We start from the raw sequence: 21,473 nt of genomic DNA, 5'->3' as shown, positions 1-21,473 counted from the left end.
CTCCTGGGGCCAATTTTGCTGCATGATAGGGACGTTTTGCACTCTTTTCCTCTCCTCCTTTCCGCGCGGAGCAGCTGTAGGTTCTCACTCCGTGCCTGTAGCCTGTTCCCTAAGTGCTGGCCTCCAGGACCGGGTCATTCCCGGTGCAGGCATGATAGGTCCCCGTTTACGCCACAGGGGTGCTCGGAGCTGCGCAGGGCAGGCGCCGCTCTGCGCATGCGCAGCCGCTCTGGGAGGACTGGGTGCGTACCATAGAGGAGGAGCGGCAGGCAGCCGTTTTCTCTAGCCACCCGCCCCGGAAGCGGCGGCCGGAGCGGCGGGGCCGCGCTATGGCGGGGACGGCGCTCAAGCGGCTGATGGCCGAGTACAAGCGTGAGTTGGGGCCGGCGTTCCCTGGCCTCCCTTCCCTCGCGCCGCCCCTCCGGACGGGGACCTCCCTGAGGGCCCCGGGCAGGGCGGTGGCGGCGAGGAGGGGAGGGGCAGGCCGCGTCTGGGCTTCTCTGGCACGGGGAGCTCCCTCGGGGGAGGCCTGGGAGTCCTGGGCACAAGGGGCGATTCCTTTTATTGTTTTTTCCCGGTTAAATTTTCCAGGACGTTCTGTGATTCTGTGAAACGGAACCTCTGTTGCAGAGCTTTGTTACCTCAGAGATAATTAGAAGTGTTTGTCAGGACCTTAACGGGAGCGCGGCGGTTACGAACTTAACATTTAAACTTCAGCTTGGTGGTCGGCGACCTAGACTCTGTTTGTTTGTTTAAAAACCTGCGGGCGATGTGACTTGCGGGGCGTGGCGAGCTGTGGTGTTTGCCGGTTTTACCGGAGGGAGCGGCGACACGCTGCTGCGGGCTGGGGCCCTCTGGGGCACCCCATTTCTCCTAGGGTGGGTTGTCTGCTCCCCAGCGAGACTGCAAGGAGGTGCCTTTTCTTGGCAATAAGTACTTTTGGTTTGGGTTGAGGTTTTTTTTGTTTACCTAGTTGCTTTTGGCCTCTGATGGTTCTGGCTTTTATTTAAGGTAAGTAGAATGGGGAAAAAAAGAAGTGTTTGGTAGGTGAAGGATGGTGTTAGGCTTACAGCCTCCTGGGCTGCTCAGGGATGAGGAGTTGTTTCTTGCTTCACCATAACTTACTGGAAGACTCCATCTATGAAATAGATTATTTATAGATGCATGTTTCCTTACAAAATACCGCATTTATTCGCAGGCTGCTCTGCAGAGCACAGGTCTCTAAACCAAACCACTACACAAGTGTTGGCGAGGGCTAGGGCTGGCCTGGGACCCTCTGCTGCTCTGGCTGCAGCCGGTAGCTATGAGGGGCAGTGAGCAGGCCCTGCCAGTGCTGTTGTGAGGGTAAAGCTTATGCTGACGGTGTGCCCTAAAACCCACATTTTCCTATTGTAATCCAGAAGCACTGACCTGAAAGGCAGCTGCAAAAAGACTTGACTCTGCTTTTATCTGTTCCCTTACACACATCGCCTTAGTCCCAAAGAGCATTTTTGATCCTTTGTTGTTGAGAAGCTCTGAGATCTTACTAGAATGCCTTGTATGAATGAATTCTGTAGGAAAAAATGATATTAAATACCATCAAAAAGAATTTGACTTAATGCTACAGGCAGACATTATGTGAATCTTCTCTAAATAGTTTCCCAGGGTAACACTTAGCATGAACTGAGATAATATCTTGTTTGTGATCTTCCTTTATAAATACTCTCCCAGCTCTAATGAAATATAGTGTTGTAAAAAATGAATGTAATCTACAATGACTAAGCGTACAATGCTCTTATTTCTGGAAACCTGAGTTACAGAAGTAGAGTAAGCCAGACTTTTGGTTTCTGCAGCCACCTGGATTACCTTGTGTTCTATGTGCATTCCTAGGGTTGTTACTTTCCCTTAGTGGTTGTGCTCATCAAACTTTGCTACAAAACCCAGAATCAAGCCTGGATTATAACCCTTCCCTAGTGTTTAACAAAAGTCTGGGCAGTTAGTTGTAGCTCTTCAGAAGCTGTTTTGCACTGTAGAAATTTTCAGCAAAAGTTAATTTGAAAAACGACAATAGTTCCTAGTCATAGCTAGTTCTGCTGCCCTTTTTGTGAAAGCAGAAAGTCCTGTCTTGGGACAGGGCTGTAGTCTGAGGTTCAGCTTTGTGTGAACTTTTGGCTCTCTCCTGACGATGTGTGTTCCTGGTTTGTGTTCCCGGCGCAGGCGTAAGCACTGCGTGGCCCTCAGTGAATGGGAAGGGGGAGACGACTTTAAATGACCCCTTCCTCCTGGCTGCCCACCTGGGATGAAATCTTGTATATATTTGTGCACACCATTTTTTTTCTTTCATTTTCCTCTTTCTTCTTCTCTGTCTCTTCCCTTTAGTTACTTCTAGCCATGACAGAGATGTTTGGCAGTCAGTGCCTTGGTGGTGGGTGTGTATTGTTTAACAGATTTCTAACTCTTTCCTTGCATTTTTTTTTAGTTTCAGTCCTTGATTTTTCTCTGTGTATGTGCGTGTGTGTTTAAATCTTTAAATAAAGGTTTATTGTTACCTTATGTGAAAAATGCTTGATGTTATGAGGAGTTTCTACCTGTTGGAGCCCAAACATGTTGTTCCATTTTGGGAGAGGCCATGAAAATGCACTGTTTTCCCTTCCTTGTGGAGAAGGAAGGGAAGGTGCATGTGGGCAGCCAGATGAGATGGATTTATTTATTGTCCTCATTTAGATCTTTGTGTGCATGTTTGGAATGTGATAACTTTTTGCTGGTTCATATTTATTCAAGTATTTTTCTACTCTGCCAGAACTAATTTAGGTAAAGCTTTTAAAAATATCAGATATAAAAAGAGCATCATTTCTGTTAGATCATGTGTTTGGTATTAATTCTAGATTTAGAATATTTAGTAGTATTAAAGCCTGAAATTAGTCTTTCAATAGCAGCTTATGCTTGTGAGAGTTAAGAGATGGAAGTCTTATTTTTTCTACATTTATTGTTTCCTGGCTGCATGATCTTGAAGCCATCACTGGCTGGACTTTTTATAACTAAAATGAGTTATTTTGAAAGTATTAAATCTGTAGAGACGCAAGTATTGTAGTGCCTAGTTGTAGGCACTGTATTTCCTTTCTGGTACAAACAGGTAACAGAGCAGTAGACTGTAATGCCGACAGGATTCATTGGGAGTGCTGTCAGGTTAAAAATATGAGATTTAAGTTAATTCTGAGATTTCAGAATTCACAGAAAAAATACACCTTCATCGCACAGAACAAAATCTGGCAGCACTTCAGTCGATGCTCTCTGTGCTTATTGCTTCAAGAGGGTTCGTGTGAGCTGGAAGAAAAGTCCTGCTGTGGTGGGGTGGGTTGTGATGAGCCGCTCTTTCTGGGGTAAAGAGAGGGATAAACCTGTGCAGTAGGCCTCTGCAGTTGTCCCTGTTAAACCTGCTTTGAAAATGCTCTTTCCTAAGCATAACCCTTAGAAATATCTCAGATGCTGTGCCGTGTGTCTGCATGAGCTCAAACTGCCTTATGCCAATTGGATGCTATGTCAGAGAAGAGAGAAGAAAACAGAATTTCTGGCAGAGCAGAAAGACTAGATTCTGGTTTTAAGCATCTCAGTCCAGATGCTGTCAGATACTGAAGTGTGTATGTACCCTTAATATTTCCTGAGTCTTGCACGTTTAATCATCTTGGAGATACACTAAATTGATAGTTTTTAGAAAGCATGCCATTGAACTTCTCTTTTAAGAATGCAATTGGTCTTTTTATTAACAAGAAGGTGTATTTTCAATTCTCTTCCTTTTGGCCAAGGTGTAATTGGCCTATAATAACTTCCTGATGAGCAGTGAAATGAAAAGGGAGGCACTGATGGCACGCTGCTGTCGTGGGTGGCCAGGGGAGAGGACAGCATGGCGTGGCATTTTTAGAGGGGGAGAGCTTTCCTTAGAAAAGCTTTAAACCACACATGCAAGGTGGGGGGAGGTGGGCCTTGCAGGCCAGGAGGCCAAACTCTGGCTAGACAGAAGTGACCTCCAGGCTGGGTGCCCTGGAGAGTGGAGGGCACAGGCTGTTTCATCTGCTGACGTGCTCCTCTTGTGCCATGCGACTTGCTTTGGAGGATGGGCACCAAGGGATGGGGTGGCAGAGGAGAGTGGAGTAGGAGACTGGCCTAGCTGACTTGTCAAAGGTGTTCTGCAGTGAAAGGTTAAAACAAATGCTCTGATCACATACTTTCTGCTGCTCGCTTGAAAATATTTGGAAAAAATCCCGCCTGACATTTCATTAAAATGACCCTATTTTGGAAGCTCTGGTAAGACTGAAGCAGCTGATGCTGAGTCAGCTACTGGCAATTCATGCTGTTTATCTCTGGAAAGCTGTGCTCCCAATTTCACTTTTAATGGCTTTAGACAAATCATGGTGTAGGATGTGACCATCCATGTGGAAAAGGGGTTTTTCCTTCCTCAGTGACCAGTAACAGCTACACAAAAACAAAAGCTCACATGCCCCTGCGCTGCCCAGTTGCTGCCTTACCTGATCCTTAACGATGGAAACCTCTTTCACCTATCTCTGAGGGGAGAGCTGAGCAAGGTAAAGTGGAGAATTGAACCTCCATCCTCGTAAAGACCCTTTGCTCAGTGGGGTTTGGCTCTTGCTTCCCTTTGCCCTGGTTTTCCTTGGGGGTGGAGAGCTGAATGGCACACCTCTGCATGGCTGCCTGCTGCAGGGGACACACAGATGCTGCCACTGGACAGTCATGTGGGCTGTCTGCCAGCACAGGGTCTGAAATGAAAATGCTCCCATGGTTTTCAAGGGAAATCATGGGAAATATCAGAGGGATTTTCTTCTTAGAGAGAGCCACAAGATGGAGCAAAACGATTCCAGAAGCTCCTGAGTTTGACATCTCCCTCTTTCTGTCTAAAAACTCAACAAGAAGAGTGGTTAGAGACCCACTCTCAAGCTGGAAAAACCTGCTCCTTAACATCAGGATGTCATGGGAAACCATAATGCTGAGTTTCAATCTGTTGCTGGGCTTTTGAACTTCAATCAGAAAGGTCTGTGCCAAAGTTAATGGCAATCTGAGTAAACTGAAGAGTTTTGCTATCTTTCCTGTTGGCGTATCTTGGCATGGTTTTTAATCCAACAGTGACTTAGCTGTTTTAAGACAAAAATCTGTGTGCTGTTTTGTGCAGCGCTACCTATAATTTTCACATATAGCTTAACAGAAATCAAATCAAGCATCTCATTTATTGGTTTGTGACTTTCCGTCTTCCCCAGGTCCATGTCCATGCTTGTTTCCATGCATGGGAATGCGCGTGGCATTTCCTGTGGCTGCATTTTGTGTGTTACGGGCCATTAGTAGTCCACAGGCCATTAGTTAGGAAACACTGCTCTAGGTAAGCAGCTCATAGCCCTTACTTAAGTTGGCCTAATTACTGTTACCTCCTCTGGTGTGACACCCTCAGAGTGTTGCCTTCTGCCGCCAGTCCTGCTGGCTGCCCTGTGTCTCACTCAGAGCTGTGGGGCTGGTGTTCAGACCCCAGGGACTGCAGGTCTGCTGGTTGCCTGTGCACTGCTGAATTTTGCCTTGCCAGTTGCCACCACCCTGCAGGGCTTCAGAAACTGGAAGTTGATGGTAGTTGTACTAGATAGTAGAAAACCTGCTGATTATCAGTGCAGAGAGTGCTGGGCTTCAGCAGGCTTGAAATGAGGTAGTGATGCTGAGGGTTATTGTACGAACTGGGAATTGTACCAGTTTCCTAAAGAAAGTGAGGGTTGATGAATCCAAACTTCCTGCGTGTAGCTGTGGCTGCTTTATTGCTGCTGCTTTTTTTACTCACATTTTCCAGGCCGTGCAGAGGGTGTCAAATTGAAATCAAGGAACAGAGCCGCTTGTCAGATCTCTCTTGCTTCTGCTTCTCCAACTTTTTGTGTCATTTTGGGTTTTGTATTGAGATGCTGTAAAATCTGAATTGGTGCAGAGAGGTTATAGGAATACTAACCTAGTTTTCTCTTCAGGCTGTTGAGTTTGTACCTGCAGGTACCACAGTGCTCCAAGAGGACTGTGTTTCCCATGCTTTGTGGAAAGAGGTTTTTTTCCTTCCTTCTCAGTTTTAAATTGTTGCCCCTGGGAGGACTAGTTTTGGGAGCCTGAAAAGGCACAGAATGCCAAATAATTTTGGCTAGAAAACTGTAACGCGTGAAGAAGTTAAGTTGTCAGCAGTGAGATACTGGGCCTTCTGGATGTGGAGTTTTGCCCAGTAAAGCATGGCCAGAAGATTCCTCCCATGATGTCCTCAAGCTTTTCTCAAAGGGTGTTTGCTGGTGGGCCTCTGTGCCAAGCCGTGACCACCCCAATGCCAGCCGAAATCCTTAGGTGTGCAGGTCATGTTAACCATCCTTGTGTTTTTGTTTTTACAGAGCTGACCCTGAACCCACCAGAAGGGATAGTGGCAGGTGAGGAGCTGAGCAGGGTTTGTGCACTCCAAAGTTGTAGCCTTGCATTCAGACAGCACTAAGTTTTGTTTTGTTTTTTCTTAATAGGTCCAATGAATGAAGAGAACTTCTTTGAATGGGAAGCTCTGATTATGTGAGTTAATACTGTTTTGTATCTGAAGTCAACACTTGCACACTATGATTAGCTTCTAGGAGAACAAGAATGTAAAAAAATATCAGTTCTCCATAACATGGACATTGGGCCTACCTTTGGCTGGGAACTTCTTTTCTGACCCAGACAGGGAATTATATTTGGAAATTTAAACAGTGTGACAGAGGCAGCATTGGGACTTACATGATCATTTGTTGTACAGGTGTCATTACAAAAAGCAACATTCAGCATAAGTAGCTTGCAAATTTGACAGGAATCCTCATTTGGGCTCCCTTGGATATACCTAGCATATACAAACACTGTAGGAAACAATGAATTACTTGTAGATCACACAAACCTGTTGGGAACATTATTCAACTGCAAATACAAGACAGGTTTTTCTCATGTTGTAAGTGGAGCAAAATCACAGATTAGCAGAGATCAGAGGAAATGAACAATGTCTAAAATTAATTTACTTACAAATTTTTTCTAAAAAATGGAAGGGGATTGATCTGAGAATACTCAAATTTCAAAAAAATTCTTTTTAAATTCTTTACACTTCTTTACAACACCAGCTGATTGATGACGTTGGGTGCAGTGGTTCTGTGTGGAAAGCTTTTCTGCTGGTGAACAGCTCTGATCGCTACCTGTTGTGTTTTCGGCGGGTAACAAAGACTTCTTTACAAAGCTGTGTCCTCCCCCATCATACATCCCAAACTGATGTGTACAGTTGTTCATAGAAAACTTGCCATGAAAAGACAAAATCTTATTGCCCAGCATCTTACAAGTTGTCTTCTCTCTTGCTTGTACTCTCTTACTCATGCTGTACTCTTCTGTGGGAACTTTGAGTATATGGAATAACTGGTGACTTTTAGAAAATAAAGTTCTAAAACGATAAGGGAGAAGAAAAGAGACCTTTGTCACTTGGGTCTGACAATCTACACAAATGCTACAGATTTAAAAGATGAAGAACCTTCAAACTGCTAAGTCTGTCTTGAAGCTGATGGTCTCTTATTAGGGTATATCCAGACTCTGTATTTCAAGATTTCTTTAGTAAGAGTTGGTGATTTCCTTTCCTTCAGCCAGGGCCGGGGGTCCCAGAGGGCAGCAGGTGGTAGCCATGCCTCCTGTGGCATGCATCCTGTGGTCTTGGCAGGTTTTCACTGCAACCACCAGTGCTGACTTACAAGATTCTCAACTAGCGTGGGTGGCAGAATTTTCCTAGCTTGGTTTGCTTGGAGTGTGTTGACTAGGGATGAAAACCAAGATTTCTGTCTCTTGGGATCAGGCATGCAACCAATACAAAAGTGTAGCATATCACCTATTCCATGCAAGCTGGCTGCGTGGGTGATCCTACTTCATGGCAAGCATGAGCCTCTGAGTTATTTTAGGCCTTGGTAAATGGAGGTTTGGATTACCACTGCTTGTTTGCTGATTGATATGATGAGTTGGCAAATGCCTCTGCTTATGTGCAGCGATTTATCCTGGGATGAACAGGTTGTACTTCCTGGTAGCTTGGCCTCCTGAAAATGAACACTCAGCATGGAAATAGGTAATTTGTTGCCTGACACCTAAGATTTTGGCTGCAGTGTCTTAACGCTTTCTGTTTCTGCAAGTGGGATAGTTATTACTCTTCTGAAACATGTGCTTTGTAATGTACCAAATTCCAGTTCAGGCAGCTGTGCATTGCTTGGAGTGTAGAAATCCCAGAGGATTTAATGCACTTCTAGGAATATGGAAGGAAATTCCTGCCTATCAGTACTTTCTTGTAGTAGAGATTGTGTGGTTGAGTAGAGCTTTTATAGGGGACACACACAAGTATTTTTGGATTTGATTTATTACCTAGAAAGTACTTTTTTCTCATGTTTCCCATAACAAATTCTTAAACAACAGAGGAGCTGCTTGCAGACTTGAAAGCCCTTTAAAGTGCTGAGTGTTGAGCTTCAGGTCTTTGTCAGCGCAAAATGAGAGGTGGAGGTGCTTTAATTTTGGTTTCTGTATTGTCTGTGTGTCATAATAAAATTATATTTTAAGATCTGCTAAATTCTGAAGCTGTGGTACAATAGAAACATGTTTACCCTAAACATGTTCGGTTACTTTCATCTCTTTACAAAACTCTCATAGTAGAAGTGTTTGCATACATTTGGAAAGCAAGCTAGATGACTTGTTTATATTTGTCTGTGATAATCTTCTTGAATGTTTTGTAATCTCAGATGTGCTGTGTGAGATTCTGGGAATGAAAGAAGTGCAGATGAGGCTTCAAATTTTTAGATAGATGAAGTATAAGAGGGAAGTAAGTAGCATAATAATGAAGAGAACAGAACACTTGCTTCCTTCCTTCACCCAATTTATATAAAGCTAGAGCACATATAATGGCAAATAAATAAAAAGAAAAAAGAAAAAAAGAGAGAGAAACCTAAGAGAGAAAAGACATTGCCTATTTATCAACTCAGAGGTGGGCTGGGTAGTGTTACACAGATTTGTATAAGAGCTTGGCTCAGAGATAAAATGCCTTTTAAAATAACGGTGGTAATTCCGGTAATTTCTGGTGCTCTTGCCTGCAGCAGCAGTGCTGGATAAATGTTAAACATATAAATGTTAAGGCTGTATTGACCTGTCTGAATGATAGAACAGTTCTTATGGTTTCAAAGTGAGTGTAATAGATCCAGAACTGAAAATACAGTGTGGTAATCTTTCTGAACAGTGAAGGTTTGGAGCCTAGTGTAAAAGGCACCCATTTGATAAGACATCAAACAGTAGCTGTATTGGAGTATTTATGGAAGCCAAACCTTTGCCACAGGGTGCCCTATTCATGATGATAAATAGCCCCAGCGTGTCAAGAGAGTTTACTGTAATGCTGCACAATTGCTTAGCACTGCGTGAGGTGCTGTAGGCTGCATTGTATTCTGCAAGTTCATGAATTTAACATTTCAGGACCAAGTTTTGCCCTCCCAGGTTGGCATATACAAGTGTGTGTTGCTATTAAAGTTTATCCCCAAAAGACATAAAACCATGTAATTGTTAAGAACTTTATTAGCCTAAAGATTGCTTGAAAACTAAACAGTATAAATTGAAGTCAACTTATGAAAAACCTGGCTAGAAAGGTAATTAGATCTATAATTAGGCTTATGACTTTTGTGTAGTATGGAATTCCCCTTTTTGGCATCTGATGACTGTGGGCATGGGTCTTTTTGCAGCATCTTTTTACAAATAAGAAGCCATTTACAAATGAATGTGAAGCTATGATTATAGAATTAATTGTCCTTGTTCATATGCTTTTCCCTCCTATTTTGGCAGATACCTGCCATTCTTTTCTTCCCCTTGCCTAAGGAATAACCAGCTCATGGGGTTCAGAGTGTCTTATTTTCATGCTATGTCTTACGTCAACAGAGTTGTTCGTAACGTGTCTCACACAAAAACAGTCTGGCTGTCTAGCAAGTAATTTAATGCCATATAATGGCCAGAGGAGAACTGATGTCTGCTCCTCAATGCTCTAGGGAAGTCTGAAGAGTAGAATCATGGATGGAAAAAGATTCAGAGACTGCCTGCTTTGAAGGCTGTAAAGAGGCTTAGAAGGATCAAGTCTAGGACAAGGTTTTTCTTAGTTACATGCCTCAAGCCCATACAGAATGAGTGCATTCCATGTGCACATGCTTAGTGATGGCAAGCACTTTGTCTTTCCTGGGCTATGGGAGCCGCTTAAGGCAACTGGCCTGTTGGCTCAGTGCTCTTTGCTCCGTGGGATGGGTGTCACCGCTGCATGGTCTGGGTGTTTCCTGAAGGAACTCTAACTGGGTACTGGGTAGGCTGGACTTTAACTAGCATAGCAGCTCAGATGAGATCATAGCATAAGGCATGGAGGCTTTGAACGTGGTGTACTTTGAAATCTTTGCAGGGCAGGTGGTGTGATTGCAAAAGGTGCTTTGCTCTTTACCTCTCTGGCCCTGCTGATGTCCTTTTTGAACTGAAAGTGATGCTGTCAAGTTTAAATGTTATGGCTTCCTTAGTGTTTTGTAGCTGCCAATGCTGTCTTGGATTAACTTTAATAATATCTTTGAAGTTGATCCTGGCAGCAATGAATGGCTAAAACAAAAGCATTTTGCTCACATAATACAGGGCCTAAAATGGAGCGTGTTGGGTTAACATATTTGACAGAAGAACCCTTAAGGCTGTGTGTTTGCTCTCAGAACATAAGACGCCCACCAGCTTTCCAATGTGTGTATGTACATACTCTTAGAAGTTCAACAATAAGCCTTTAAAATGCAGCTGGAATGAAAATGTTCATGGAAAAAATGCATTCAGTTTACTCTCAGATGTGAATTGAATCCTTACTAAATTTAGGGAAAAGGCCAGAATGGGAACAAAATGGTTGAGATCATTTAGCTTTCATTCTTGCAGTATGATGATGCATTTCTCTAATCTTACCTGCCAGTGTCGATATTCAGGTTTAAATCACGTAGTTCTTGTGTTTATCTACCAGCCTAGTTTTCTGAATCCCAGTCTGAGAGTGAGCCTCTTGGGCTTTAGGTTTTGCTGGTCTCGGTTTTCTTTTTCTGTAGGTTACCAGCTGCAGCCTTATCTGCTAGGAGTCCTTGAAGTTTTGTGTTCTCTCTGGCGTGGAGAATGTGGGATGGAAGGAGGAGCTGTGGATATATTCCTAAACCTTATTTCCCAGGCAGTATAATCCTTGTCTGAAGAGCTTTTTACTAAATGCATGAGGTTTCCTTGGCTAAAGTTTTCCATGAAGAAGCTTGTTTCGCGATCTTTCCAATTGAGAGATAATGTTTGTGTTATAACTTCTAGAGGGTTCATCAAGTTTGAATAAATAGTGTAATAAACTTTTTTTTGCTCACCTTCCAAAGATGTTTTATGTAGGGAGGGTAAAGTAGTTGCCTTTATATTCTCAACTTGATTGCACTTTGAACTAGGTGATGTACACAGTAAGGAAATGTTTCTCAAGAACCTTGATGAAGCCATTTTGTTCTCTGCATGCTCTTGAGGGAGTGCAAACTAAATACCTTAAGCCTGCAAAGAAACATTGTTGTCATGCATCTGGCAATCATGGTCCCTGGACTATGTTTTTATTTTTGCAAAACACTGCTGTGTTTTTTTGCAACAGATCATTATAAGTGTTTATGTGTGGTTATGCTTGATACAGGCAGTTTGAATCTTCATGGGTTTTATAAATTATTTTTGAGCTACAGCATTTGACATCTCTGTCTTGTGCAGCATAACAGTATCTTCAAAAGAGTCCCACACCTGCCTCTGCTTTCCCTTGACATGCAGACGCTCAAATCCTGGGACATGCCTTGGAGCCAGATACTCCAATTATATCCAGACACACCCTGCTAATTAAGCAGTGTTGTGACCTTCCTAGTAATTTAGTGTGCAGGCTTTGATTTCCCCCTTCCCTCCCAAACCCCGTATTTGGATTTCAGTTTGAGGTGTGGGGTAAGAGTGTGTTAACTCTTTGTTTTCTGTAGAAGATGATATAACCCAAACCTCAAATGTCGCATTAGACAAGAATTTGGGGGAAAGAACTATTTAAAAGTCTGTTGAATAGCTTTTGATCTGTTTCTAGGGGTCCTGAAGACACCTGTTTCGAATATGGGGTTTTCCCTGCTATTCTAAGCTTTCCACTCGACTACCCATTAAGTCCACCGAAGATGAGGTTCACGTGCGAGATGTTCCATCCGAACAGTGAGTATGATGCCGCAATATGTATGGGAAAGTGGGTTACTTGTGCACCTTAAAATCAAACTTTTTCAGCAGGAGAGCTGGCATCCATACCAAGGGTGGCTCTTTCCCTTCCCAACCTTGAGCATGCCGTAGGAGCGTTCAGCTGCCCAGCAATTTTGCTCTGTCTTAGGGTCACTTTATCACATTAGTCCTCATATACCTTTGGTCATAAACAGCCCAATAAAGATTCCAAAACTTTCACTGCCTTGAAGATCATTCCAGGAATACTTGTAACCATTGTATAAATAAACTAAAGCTAAATCTTGTGTACATGATATTCAATTTAGTGAAATAATTTAGACTCTTTCCAGTCTTGCTCTGTGGCTTGTATTTAAGTGGCTTAGTGTTATTTTAATGAGTGAAAATTTGCTCATATTGATCAAAGTTTGGATGCAGCTTTATTTGTTAGCATGGCTTCCTCCCCATTAAGTCATGGGTTCAGTAATGTTTCTGAGGCGATCTTTCTGAAACACAGAGTGCTCTGTCCAAGCAGATGACACAATTGCAGGCATTTAATATTAAGACTTCACTGGCCTTTTCTCTGCAATTCTCATGGTGTCAATATTATCTTTAGACTTTTTGGTGGAAGTAATTGAAGTAACAAGAAGTACAGCTAACAAGTTTCAGCCTTTTCTTTTTTTTTGGTAGGGGTTAGAAGGGACCTCTGGAGATCATCTTGTCCAAACCCCCTGCTTGAGCAGGGGGCACAGGCAGGTTTTGAATGTCTCCAGGGAAGGAGACTCCACATTTCTGGGCAGCCTGTTCCACTGCTCTGTCGCCCTCACAGGAAAGAAGTGTTTTTCTCATGTTTAAGTGGAACTTCCTGTGTTCCAACTTGTGCCCATTGCCCCTTGTCAGCCTTGGACAGGTAAAAACCTCAAAGCCCCTTTTCATGGCCTGGAGCACTACGTTCTGGAGTCAGCCTTGGCATTCTGTTTAAAATTGTTGCTTATGACATCTGCTAAATCAATATAGATTGTGTAAAGACTGTATATCACCCCCCACATTTGATGGGCTGGATCTGTATTCTAGACTATTAGGTCTCTGCCACTTGAAAGCAATAAAAGGGAAATGCTGCCCTCCTGCTTAGTGTTTCCTTCCCAGCACACTTTCCTGCATTTGCATAACACAAATCTTGAATCTCAGCTGGGAATTTATTTATTTTATCTTATTCCAAGGAATTCTGCAATTTCTTGAGGATCTCTCTTCTTTCCTTCTTAAAACACCACTAGTGCAGATTCTTGCCCTTTTAATCCGTAAGCAAGCCCATCTTTCTGCTCTCCTGTGGAGGACACACCTGCATGTCACAGTGTAAAACTGTGCGGACATGCCCAAGGTAGTGTAGCGTCACCTCTGAAGCTCTGATGTCTGCAGCAATGCAGTTTTTGGCACTTGGAAGAAGTGTAGCCACATCGGCACCTTGCTCCAGCTAGATTAATTAATCCAAACTTCTTGGCAGGACGGGTCTGCTCGAGCAAATGCATGTCCATGTAGTACTCTGCAGCTCCAGTTCTGGCCTTGGCTTGAGGTTCACTGCTTGCAGCTGCTTTGTGTGCAGCGTAGCTAGGAGGAGTAGGGTGTGGAGAAGCACAAACTGCCTGACTCTCGTGTTACATGAAGGTGCTTCCTCAGCAGGGTTAACTGGAACATACTGGATGGTCAGCTCAGATCTTTAAAGTCCCATGACTCTGGGTCATGTTAATCTAAAGTTGATGTCACCAAAAGTAGACACTTGAATCTTTCTTTTCAGGTGGGATTGTGGTGATCTGGTTATACCCAGAAAGGTTGTAGAAATGGGTGGCCGTGCTGTGCTTTTTCTGTTCCTTAAGTGCTTATTCATCCAACTGTGAGGAATTGCAAGGAAAATGTTTAAAAAGTCTGCTGTGTTACCTTATCTGTGCAGTTTGTGTTATGTATGGGGAGAATTGAGCCACCACAGAGCTATCTTCTTAAAATACGTTTGTGGATGCTCTGGCAAAGATAACTTCAAAGTAGTGATTAACGGCAAGTCTTGCATTAGAACATAGTGACAAAGTGGGAGGATGTGTTTGCCTTCCTGGAACTTGCCTTTTCTGTCTTGACTATGCCGTTGTGGTCCAGCTGTTTTAAATGAGGCACTGCATTAAAACATCAGAGTAACTTACAGTGGAATATCTTCTACCGGTGCATTACTAACTTGCAAGGAGAAGTGCTGATTCAGCATGTGCTTTTTTCATCTCTTCCAGGTATGGCTAGACCAGCTCCATTCCCCAGCCTGCAGCTGCAGGAGGGGATGTAAATAAAAGTCTTCCAAAGCACTTATGTAGTGCAGACTTGTGCAGCCATTAGCTGCGAAAATGGAAGGAACTGGAAATGAACACAACTGCTTCCAGTGCTCATCCCCTCTTTTAGTTTTGTCTTGTTCTCCTGGCAAGGGCACAGGTTTGGTCTCCTGAGGAACAGAAGCACTGAAAGTACTGGGCTAAATTTGTCATTCATTTGGAGGCTGCAGAATTAGGCCATGTTGCTAAAGCAGTGTTTAGAACTCCATTCTTTGTGTGGCCTCTTCAGCCTTTATTTGGCCTCATCACCCAGTCAGTGGGGCATCTGTGAAGATGACTCATACTGTTGCAGATGCTTTGCTTGTGCTAAAGGTGGGAGGGGAAGACGTCTGTATCCTTAATTGATAGGTTACTTTGTTTCTGTGCACTTCAGTGCAGCTGAGCTTTAAGCAAAACTAAAATAAGTAGCGTGAACTCTTCTGAGTGCACCTCAGTAATGGTCAAAATAAGGTCAATTATATTGTTTATAGCATACCACTTTTCCCTCCTTGCCGCAGCAGAGCAAGCTTGCTTAATTCTTTTTATGGTCACAGTCCAGTGGAGCACTGTGTATTCAGTGCTCTGTGGCTGTTACCCTTCGATTTAAGTAGGACTGATTACATACTTGGAGCTGTGTCTGTGCATAAATACTTGCCGCCTTCCACCAGGCTGCATCTCTTATTTTCTCCATGGAGCCTGTCACTGGTTATTAAATGACACAAATGCTCCCAGCAGGCTTCTGTTGGGGAAGGATGGCCCAAGTTTGTTAGATTTGCTTAAAGGAAATTTTTGCTAGATTTATGTTTTGCAGATTTTGTGTCCTCTTGCCTTTGGAAGAGAAAATTTAAAACTGGGTTTAGCTTCAGTCATATGAAGGCCAAGTCCTACATTCATCTGTGCTAGAGATCTGGAGAGGCCAAGTGCTTCCACTGAGTAACAATCAATTCCCTGTACTTCTTGTGCAGTTTACCCAGACGGGAGAGTTTGCATCTCTATTCTTCATGCTCCTGGAGATGATCCCATGGGATATGAGAGCAGTGCCGAGCGGTGGAGTCCTGTGCAGAGTGTGGAAAAGATCCTCTTGTCAGTTGTTAGCATGCTGGCAGGTAAGGACTGCTGTTTTATTAGCAGTAGCTCAGACAGCAGTAACTGAGTTAGCTAGAGTGCTTCTTGCTGTTTGATTCGTTAAGGGAGCAAAGGACATTTAAAGCTGCTCAGCAGCAACCACAGTTCTTAAAGCCCCGGTACTTATTTATAAATAAACCAGTTCTCTGAAGATAATTGAAAAAAACAAGACTGAATTAGTAAGCAGGTGTTTCCAGCTTTGCAAGCAACTGCACTGCTTTCCTTCCAGGTCAGCATCAGTCAATGGTGATTGTCAGGTGGGTCCAGAGGTTCAGCTGGTTCCCTGCTCCTGCACAAAACCTGTGGTCCGTCTTTGTATTTGCTATGATGTCTGTTCAGCTCTTGCAGGTCTTAAAGCTGTTGATTACAGCCTGTGTTGAATTTGGCTTTAGCAGCTGTAAGGTTGCCAGCCAGATCTAACCAGTACGGTAGAGTCTATGGCCTCTGTGATTCACAAGCCAAACCCCTCCATTTCTGTTTGTTATTTGCCAGCCTGGGAATGTACCCCATTCTGATTCAGAGGAGGTTTTCTTGAGAGGAGGAGTGGGGTGAAAAACTTCTTGTGCAGCTTTTTAAATGGCTCTCCCTAAATCCAGCAAGGGCTGTGGATCAGCTCTGTCATGTACAGCTCCCTGAAAGATGGATCCTTTTCCAGGTAGTAGACAGAACCATTGAACTGCCTGAAAAGGACAGAGCTATGTCCCTTAGAATCTGTGTTGAATGATAAATGGTTTTAGATGGTTTAGAGTGTTTAGAAGCAGCAAAGTTGGTCAAAGAGCAAGCAACAGATTCTTACGTGCAAGTGTTTTAGCTTCAGAATAGTAATGTACTGTTGGGAAGCTGTGCAGACAAACAGTACCTCACTGGGCTTTCCATGGCCTCCAAGAGCTTGGTTTGCGGTGCAGCCTTATCTAGGCTGGTTAGCATGGGAGTCACCTGGTCTCTCTTGTTCTCTGCCTGTGCATCCTGGTTTCCCATGGCTTTTGGAGGAATTAGTCTAAGACATCAGTGGTCACCTTCTTTCAAGCTGCTGGCAAACTCCCAGCTCTGGCTCTGCTGATAGTGTAAACCCAAGCTACAAAACTGGGTGACCTGCACATCTACTGGTTTTTAAGGGTGGACCATCAGTATTGTGTCGAGAAAGATGTGCACACAAGATGTCTGCCATGAGCTGGGCTGGGGTGGATTTGTACTAGTGTATGAATCAAAATGGGTAGAGTATGTTCTTAGTGACTTGTCCCGCTGTATGCTGACCACGAACCTGAAAAATCCCGTGTTTCAGTTTACCTCTGTACAAAATGAAGCGTTAGAGTCACAGGGGCTTAATGTACTTTGTAAAGCTCCCTGAAAACCTCAGATGAAAGATGTTGAAGAAATGAAAGCATACTATGGGTTTTCTTGTTTTGTTTTGTTGTTTTTTAATAGAACAAGCCATCCCAAAGAGTGACAGAGCCTGTTTGGGTGGCCTGGTGGGGGAGAGCTTTGTGTCTGTGAAGCCACAGAACCAGAAAAAACATTTTGCAGGGAGCAGTGTGAAGTTTTAAAAACCCTTGATGGCACTGGGGGTGCTGCATTGTGTTGTTCCATGTGCATGCCAGGGTTCAACTGCTGAGAGCATAAACAACAGAAAGTCTTGCTCCTCTGCCACTTGTTTCTTACGTAAACTCAACCTGGCTGTGATATTATCTTGTGATGAGTTAAATCGGAACTGTTTGGGAATCCAGCTGTTGGTGGATTTTCTTTAGTGGTGTTTCTGTAGGCCCAAACAGGGGAAGTGTGCCAAAGCCACAGGGAAGTGGCAGTACAGAGGCATTATTGAAAAAGCGAGAGGGTCTTGTTCTGTTGCCTGCCTGCCTGCCCACCTATCTTTCAGTCTTTCTTGTTTCAGAGCCAAATGATGAAAGCGGAGCCAATGTAGACGCATCCAAGATGTGGCGGGAAGACAGAGAACAATTTAATAAAATTGCCAAGCAGATTGTGCAGAAGTCACTTGGACTTTAAGCTCGTAAAGAGACTGAAGTGTTTTGTATTTCTCTCCACCTGAAAACGAGCAGTGCTCAATGCCAGTACCAAAAAGGAAAACTTCTCAAAACTGTTGGCCTGGTTCTTCTTATCATTCGTTATTTATTTGCCATCTCTTTTCTTCTTCCACTGCTCCAGAGAAGCCTCTAGTTCCCTCATTAAATTGTGTGGAAAAGGGATTTAATACTAGGGAAAAATATGAAGACAATGCTGTTTCAAAGGCTGCTTGTTGCTACCTCACTTCATGGTATGGAAAGCTTGGAGACCTTGCAATCGGCAGCCCGCCTCCACCAATCTGCTGTTTGAGAGCAGAGCTGGTTTGGATCACCTGCTGGAAGAATTAGTTGTATATTTTTTTTAAGTAACATTGCATCTGGAGCACCAGTAGACAGGAAACAATCTATCAATTTTATGATACTAAGTTAAGGACCGTGCTTGCAGTCAGAACTGATTTGAAAAGTATAGTTAGCAAGAGAAGCTATAAAACAAGGTTATAGTCAGGATGCATTAGCAGAGAAAGTGATTGTGCAGTATGTAACTTCAAGAGATCTAAAGAGTTGCTGTCAATGGCTGGCTGGGGGTCTAGAATGGGCTGATGTTCCTGTGTAACACTGTGAGTTTGTATTGAGGCTTTGAGTCAGTGTTTGCTTGGAAGTAATCCCAAGAGCTGCTTTATTGCTCTTGAAAGACAGTCAATTGTAAACATTACATTCAATTAGAGTTTCCAGATGTAAAGACTGGATTCTTAAACACTTTGATCAGGTTTACCATGGGCAAAGGAGGTCAATGGCAGCCTAAAAATCCAGTGAGAATGTGCCATGTATGTGCTGGGCATGTAAAATATCTCTGCAAAAATGTCAGCTCCTCTTCTGTTGACATTTGGGTGTTGAGAGGTTTAGGCACTGCTGGCCTTTGCCATTACAGCCCAGGTCATCCGTTTTTCAGGTGAACAAGCAAAGATGGATGTGATGAATTTTGTAGAATTAACTGTAACACTTCTTTATTCTGACTGCTCTTGTGTATATTAATATGAGTCGGAGAAGACACCAACTGTGTTTTCTAGGGGATGGTATGACGCATGTTTAGAACCGCAGAGTATTGTAGCCGACCACTGGTGTGGAGAGTGCAGGAGATACCAGCTGTAATGATCAGTTTGTAGAACTGCTTAGGGGCCACTGGTGACCTTTGCACTTTGCCAGTGGATCTCTTGTGTGGGTCCAAATCTCCAATTTACTACAAGCAATAATATGTCCATCAATAGCACCTGGAATTAAATTTTGTTGGCAGCTTTAAATGGACTAAATTTGAGAAGGGCTTTTTTTTTTTCTTCTGTGAAAAGCATGTGACATGGAAGTAGTCGCACAGTGAAGAAAGCTTTATGGAGGTGATGTGTGCATGCGTGTGTGTACAACTTGTCAGTATTTATGTCTTGCTGTCCGTGCTGCACATTCACATGCTGCAGCTCGCAGTATGCCATTGTTCTGTACCTCTGAAGTTACAACTTGCTGATTTTGCCTCCTTGTAGAAGTAATTCTTCTTGCTTTGGTGTAAGGGTGGGAGGGGGACCCAACATAGTCTGGGAGCAGAGATGATGAAATAATGTTGTACCTAACTAGTATTTCAAGGCATACAGGAAAATATAACATTTATATGCAAACTGGGAGTGTTTTTGAATTGTAGCAGATGGAGCGTTGCTCCTGGGAGTACTGCAGCCACTTTTTGGAAACAACACCAGAGAGCTGTGAGCACCACATGGCAAATGATGGGTTCAGCAGACATGGCAAAAGTGAGTTGTTTTTTTCAAGTGTGGAGTATTTCATTCATGTATGCTCACTCGACTTTATTTTATGGTGGGATTTAGTCTGTATACTGAAAATAAAGCGATTATATTTTTCTCCTTTCATAGATGTATGCAAATATATTGCAGTGGGTGTTTTATATGGACAACCAACTGGTCAAGAAAGTTCTATTCTGACTTGGTCCAAAGGAGTGGAAGGGTTTATTCTAACACAGTTAAAACACAGGGGATGCTTTAGCGGAGTGGAAGAATTGACACAGTCACTTGGGCTTTCCAGGCAAGCGTCTTGTCTCTAATGATGGCAATGACTTAATAATTCAAAGAAAGCTATAAAAATCTGACAGCTGGCAGACGCGATGCAGTTTGCTTCTACAAAGGTCTTGTTACGATCCATGTATCTGGCCTAGGAAGGTCTTGTAGAGGGAACAGGTGAATTGTGAGTTGTAATACATCATTCCAAATATGCTGATAGTAGCTCTTGGATCTGAGAAGGACAGTTAGATGTCCAATTCCTACTGAGAATTTCCATAGTCCCCAAATCTCCATTGCTTAGAAAATAAAATAATTTCTTTTTAAGTGACTGGCATGCAGTGGGCTTGCTAATTCAGGTGTTTTAAGCCACACAGTGTACTGCAAGACCAGGCAGTCTTGCAGGTGATAATATGTAAGCAGAAGTCCACCTCAGAGGACTAAAACTTGCCTTGTCGTTGTGAGAACAACTGTCCTGAACGATGGCTGTTTGCTTAGCTGAAACCGGCAATGAGCATTTGTGTTCATTGAAAGGCTTAAACATGGCACCGCAGCCGGCATGTTGGATTCCCTGTTTGTTTTACTAGCAGGAAAGAAATAAAACTTCATCATCATTATGCAGTAATAAACCAAATCCTTGCGCGCAGCACAAGGGTTCATCTTGCACAGCTCCATGCCTGTGTGGAGGTGGGTTGGCTCCTGCTGTGTCCAGCCTGCCCAAGAGGGTTTCACCACGCAGGCAGCTTGTTACAACTGGGCAATATCTGAGAGTTAAAGCTTCTAAAGTTGCTGTGCTGATCCCATGATAGATTTCACTGAAAGGTTTAATTCTCTCCCTTCGTGAAAGAATACTCATGTTGGCAGCATGTGTAATACTAGCCAGTAGCAATGTTTTTCTGAGCAGTTGCCTTTTTTCAGTACGAAATGGTTACTATATAACATGTTCCCTGGGGAGTGTCAGAGCTCTACAGGTGTTATGCATGCAGGTAAAGTATTGAAGATTTAAAAAGAACCCCTTTCTCTGGATTATATTTGCTTTAGGCTTTTATATTAGAAAGAAAACCCTTCAACAAAGCTGTAAAAATGCAAGCTACGTCCTCTTTAAAGCCTTTGTGTATATATACATACACACACGCATACTTTTTCCTTGGCAAGTGGGGCTGTGTCAGAACACACACAGCGGGATGCAAGGCGTTCCTTAATTGTGTTTTGTGTGCCTGTGTGCATGCAAGCCGTTCTTTGACAGTGCGAGCTGCTGGGCAAGAGGTATTGGAGCCACATGAAAAAGCTGCAGCTTCAGGGCAGAGCCAGCCCCAGGCTTCTTTCCAGCTGGGTTTTTTTTTTTTTCTTTTGCTGGAGCTATATCGTAAATGGAAGGGGATGTTGCTGCCTGTGTGATGAAACAGTGAAAGCTCTGTGTCTCTGGAAGATCCTTGCTTTCCTCCTGAAGTCACATCTTGGTGAGGGTGCTGTGTACATTTCACCCCAATGAGAACTGAAAGGAGAAACGCCCTCTGTCAGCACAGACCTGAAATGTCTGTCTCCAGTGCTGGCTGTGCTGTTGGTACTGGGATTGTCTTGGATGTGGGATTGGTGCAGCTTTTGGGAGGTAGCTCCAGAAGAGGGCTGGAAGCAGCAGCCTCCCCTGCCCCGTGGCCTAGGGTGAGGGCTGTGCATGCTGACTG

The 21,473-nt window shown here is 43.5% G+C and overlaps 1 protein-coding gene across 3 annotated transcripts; it reads left to right on the top strand.

Moving 5' to 3' along the window:
• Nucleotides 1-215: 215 nt before the first annotated feature.
• UBE2G2 (ubiquitin conjugating enzyme E2 G2) lies at nucleotides 216-19,644 on the top strand. Of its 3 annotated transcripts, none has more exons than XM_075099624.1 (6): nucleotides 216-372; nucleotides 6,390-6,425; nucleotides 6,513-6,558; nucleotides 12,137-12,255; nucleotides 15,560-15,700; nucleotides 17,593-19,644. In XM_075099624.1, the coding sequence occupies exons 1-6, from the start codon at nucleotides 330-332 to the stop codon at nucleotides 17,718-17,720; spliced, it is 513 nt and encodes a 170-aa protein (XP_074955725.1). In that variant the 5' UTR covers nucleotides 216-329; the 3' UTR covers nucleotides 17,721-19,644. The 3 variants fall into 3 exon arrangements, with proteins under 3 accessions (XP_074955725.1, XP_074955726.1, XP_074955727.1); XM_075099625.1 differs by having other exon boundaries at nucleotides 217-372; nucleotides 17,608-19,644; XM_075099626.1 differs by lacking the exons at nucleotides 6,390-6,425; nucleotides 6,513-6,558 and having other exon boundaries at nucleotides 233-372; nucleotides 17,608-19,644.
• Nucleotides 19,645-21,473: the final 1,829 nt, after the last annotated feature.

The sequence above is a fragment of the Phalacrocorax aristotelis genome, chromosome 7, assembly GCF_949628215.1.
Source record: "Phalacrocorax aristotelis chromosome 7, bGulAri2.1, whole genome shotgun sequence".
In the NCBI taxonomy this organism is placed as follows: Eukaryota; Metazoa; Chordata; class Aves; order Suliformes; family Phalacrocoracidae; genus Phalacrocorax; species Phalacrocorax aristotelis.
The sequence above is the reverse complement of the archived record's forward strand: the minus strand, read 5'-3'. Positions and strand labels throughout refer to the sequence as shown.

Coding starts and splice junctions, on each gene's coding strand:
- UBE2G2 (XM_075099624.1), top strand. CDS start 330: ATGGCGGGGACGGCGCTCAAGCGGCTGATGGCCGAGTACAAGC. Junction 373..6,389: donor GCTGATGGCCGAGTACAAGC/GTGAGTTGGGGC, acceptor TTGTTTTTACAG/AGCTGACCCTGAACCCACCA. Junction 6,559..12,136: donor GAATGGGAAGCTCTGATTAT/GTGAGTTAATAC, acceptor ATCTGTTTCTAG/GGGTCCTGAAGACACCTGTT.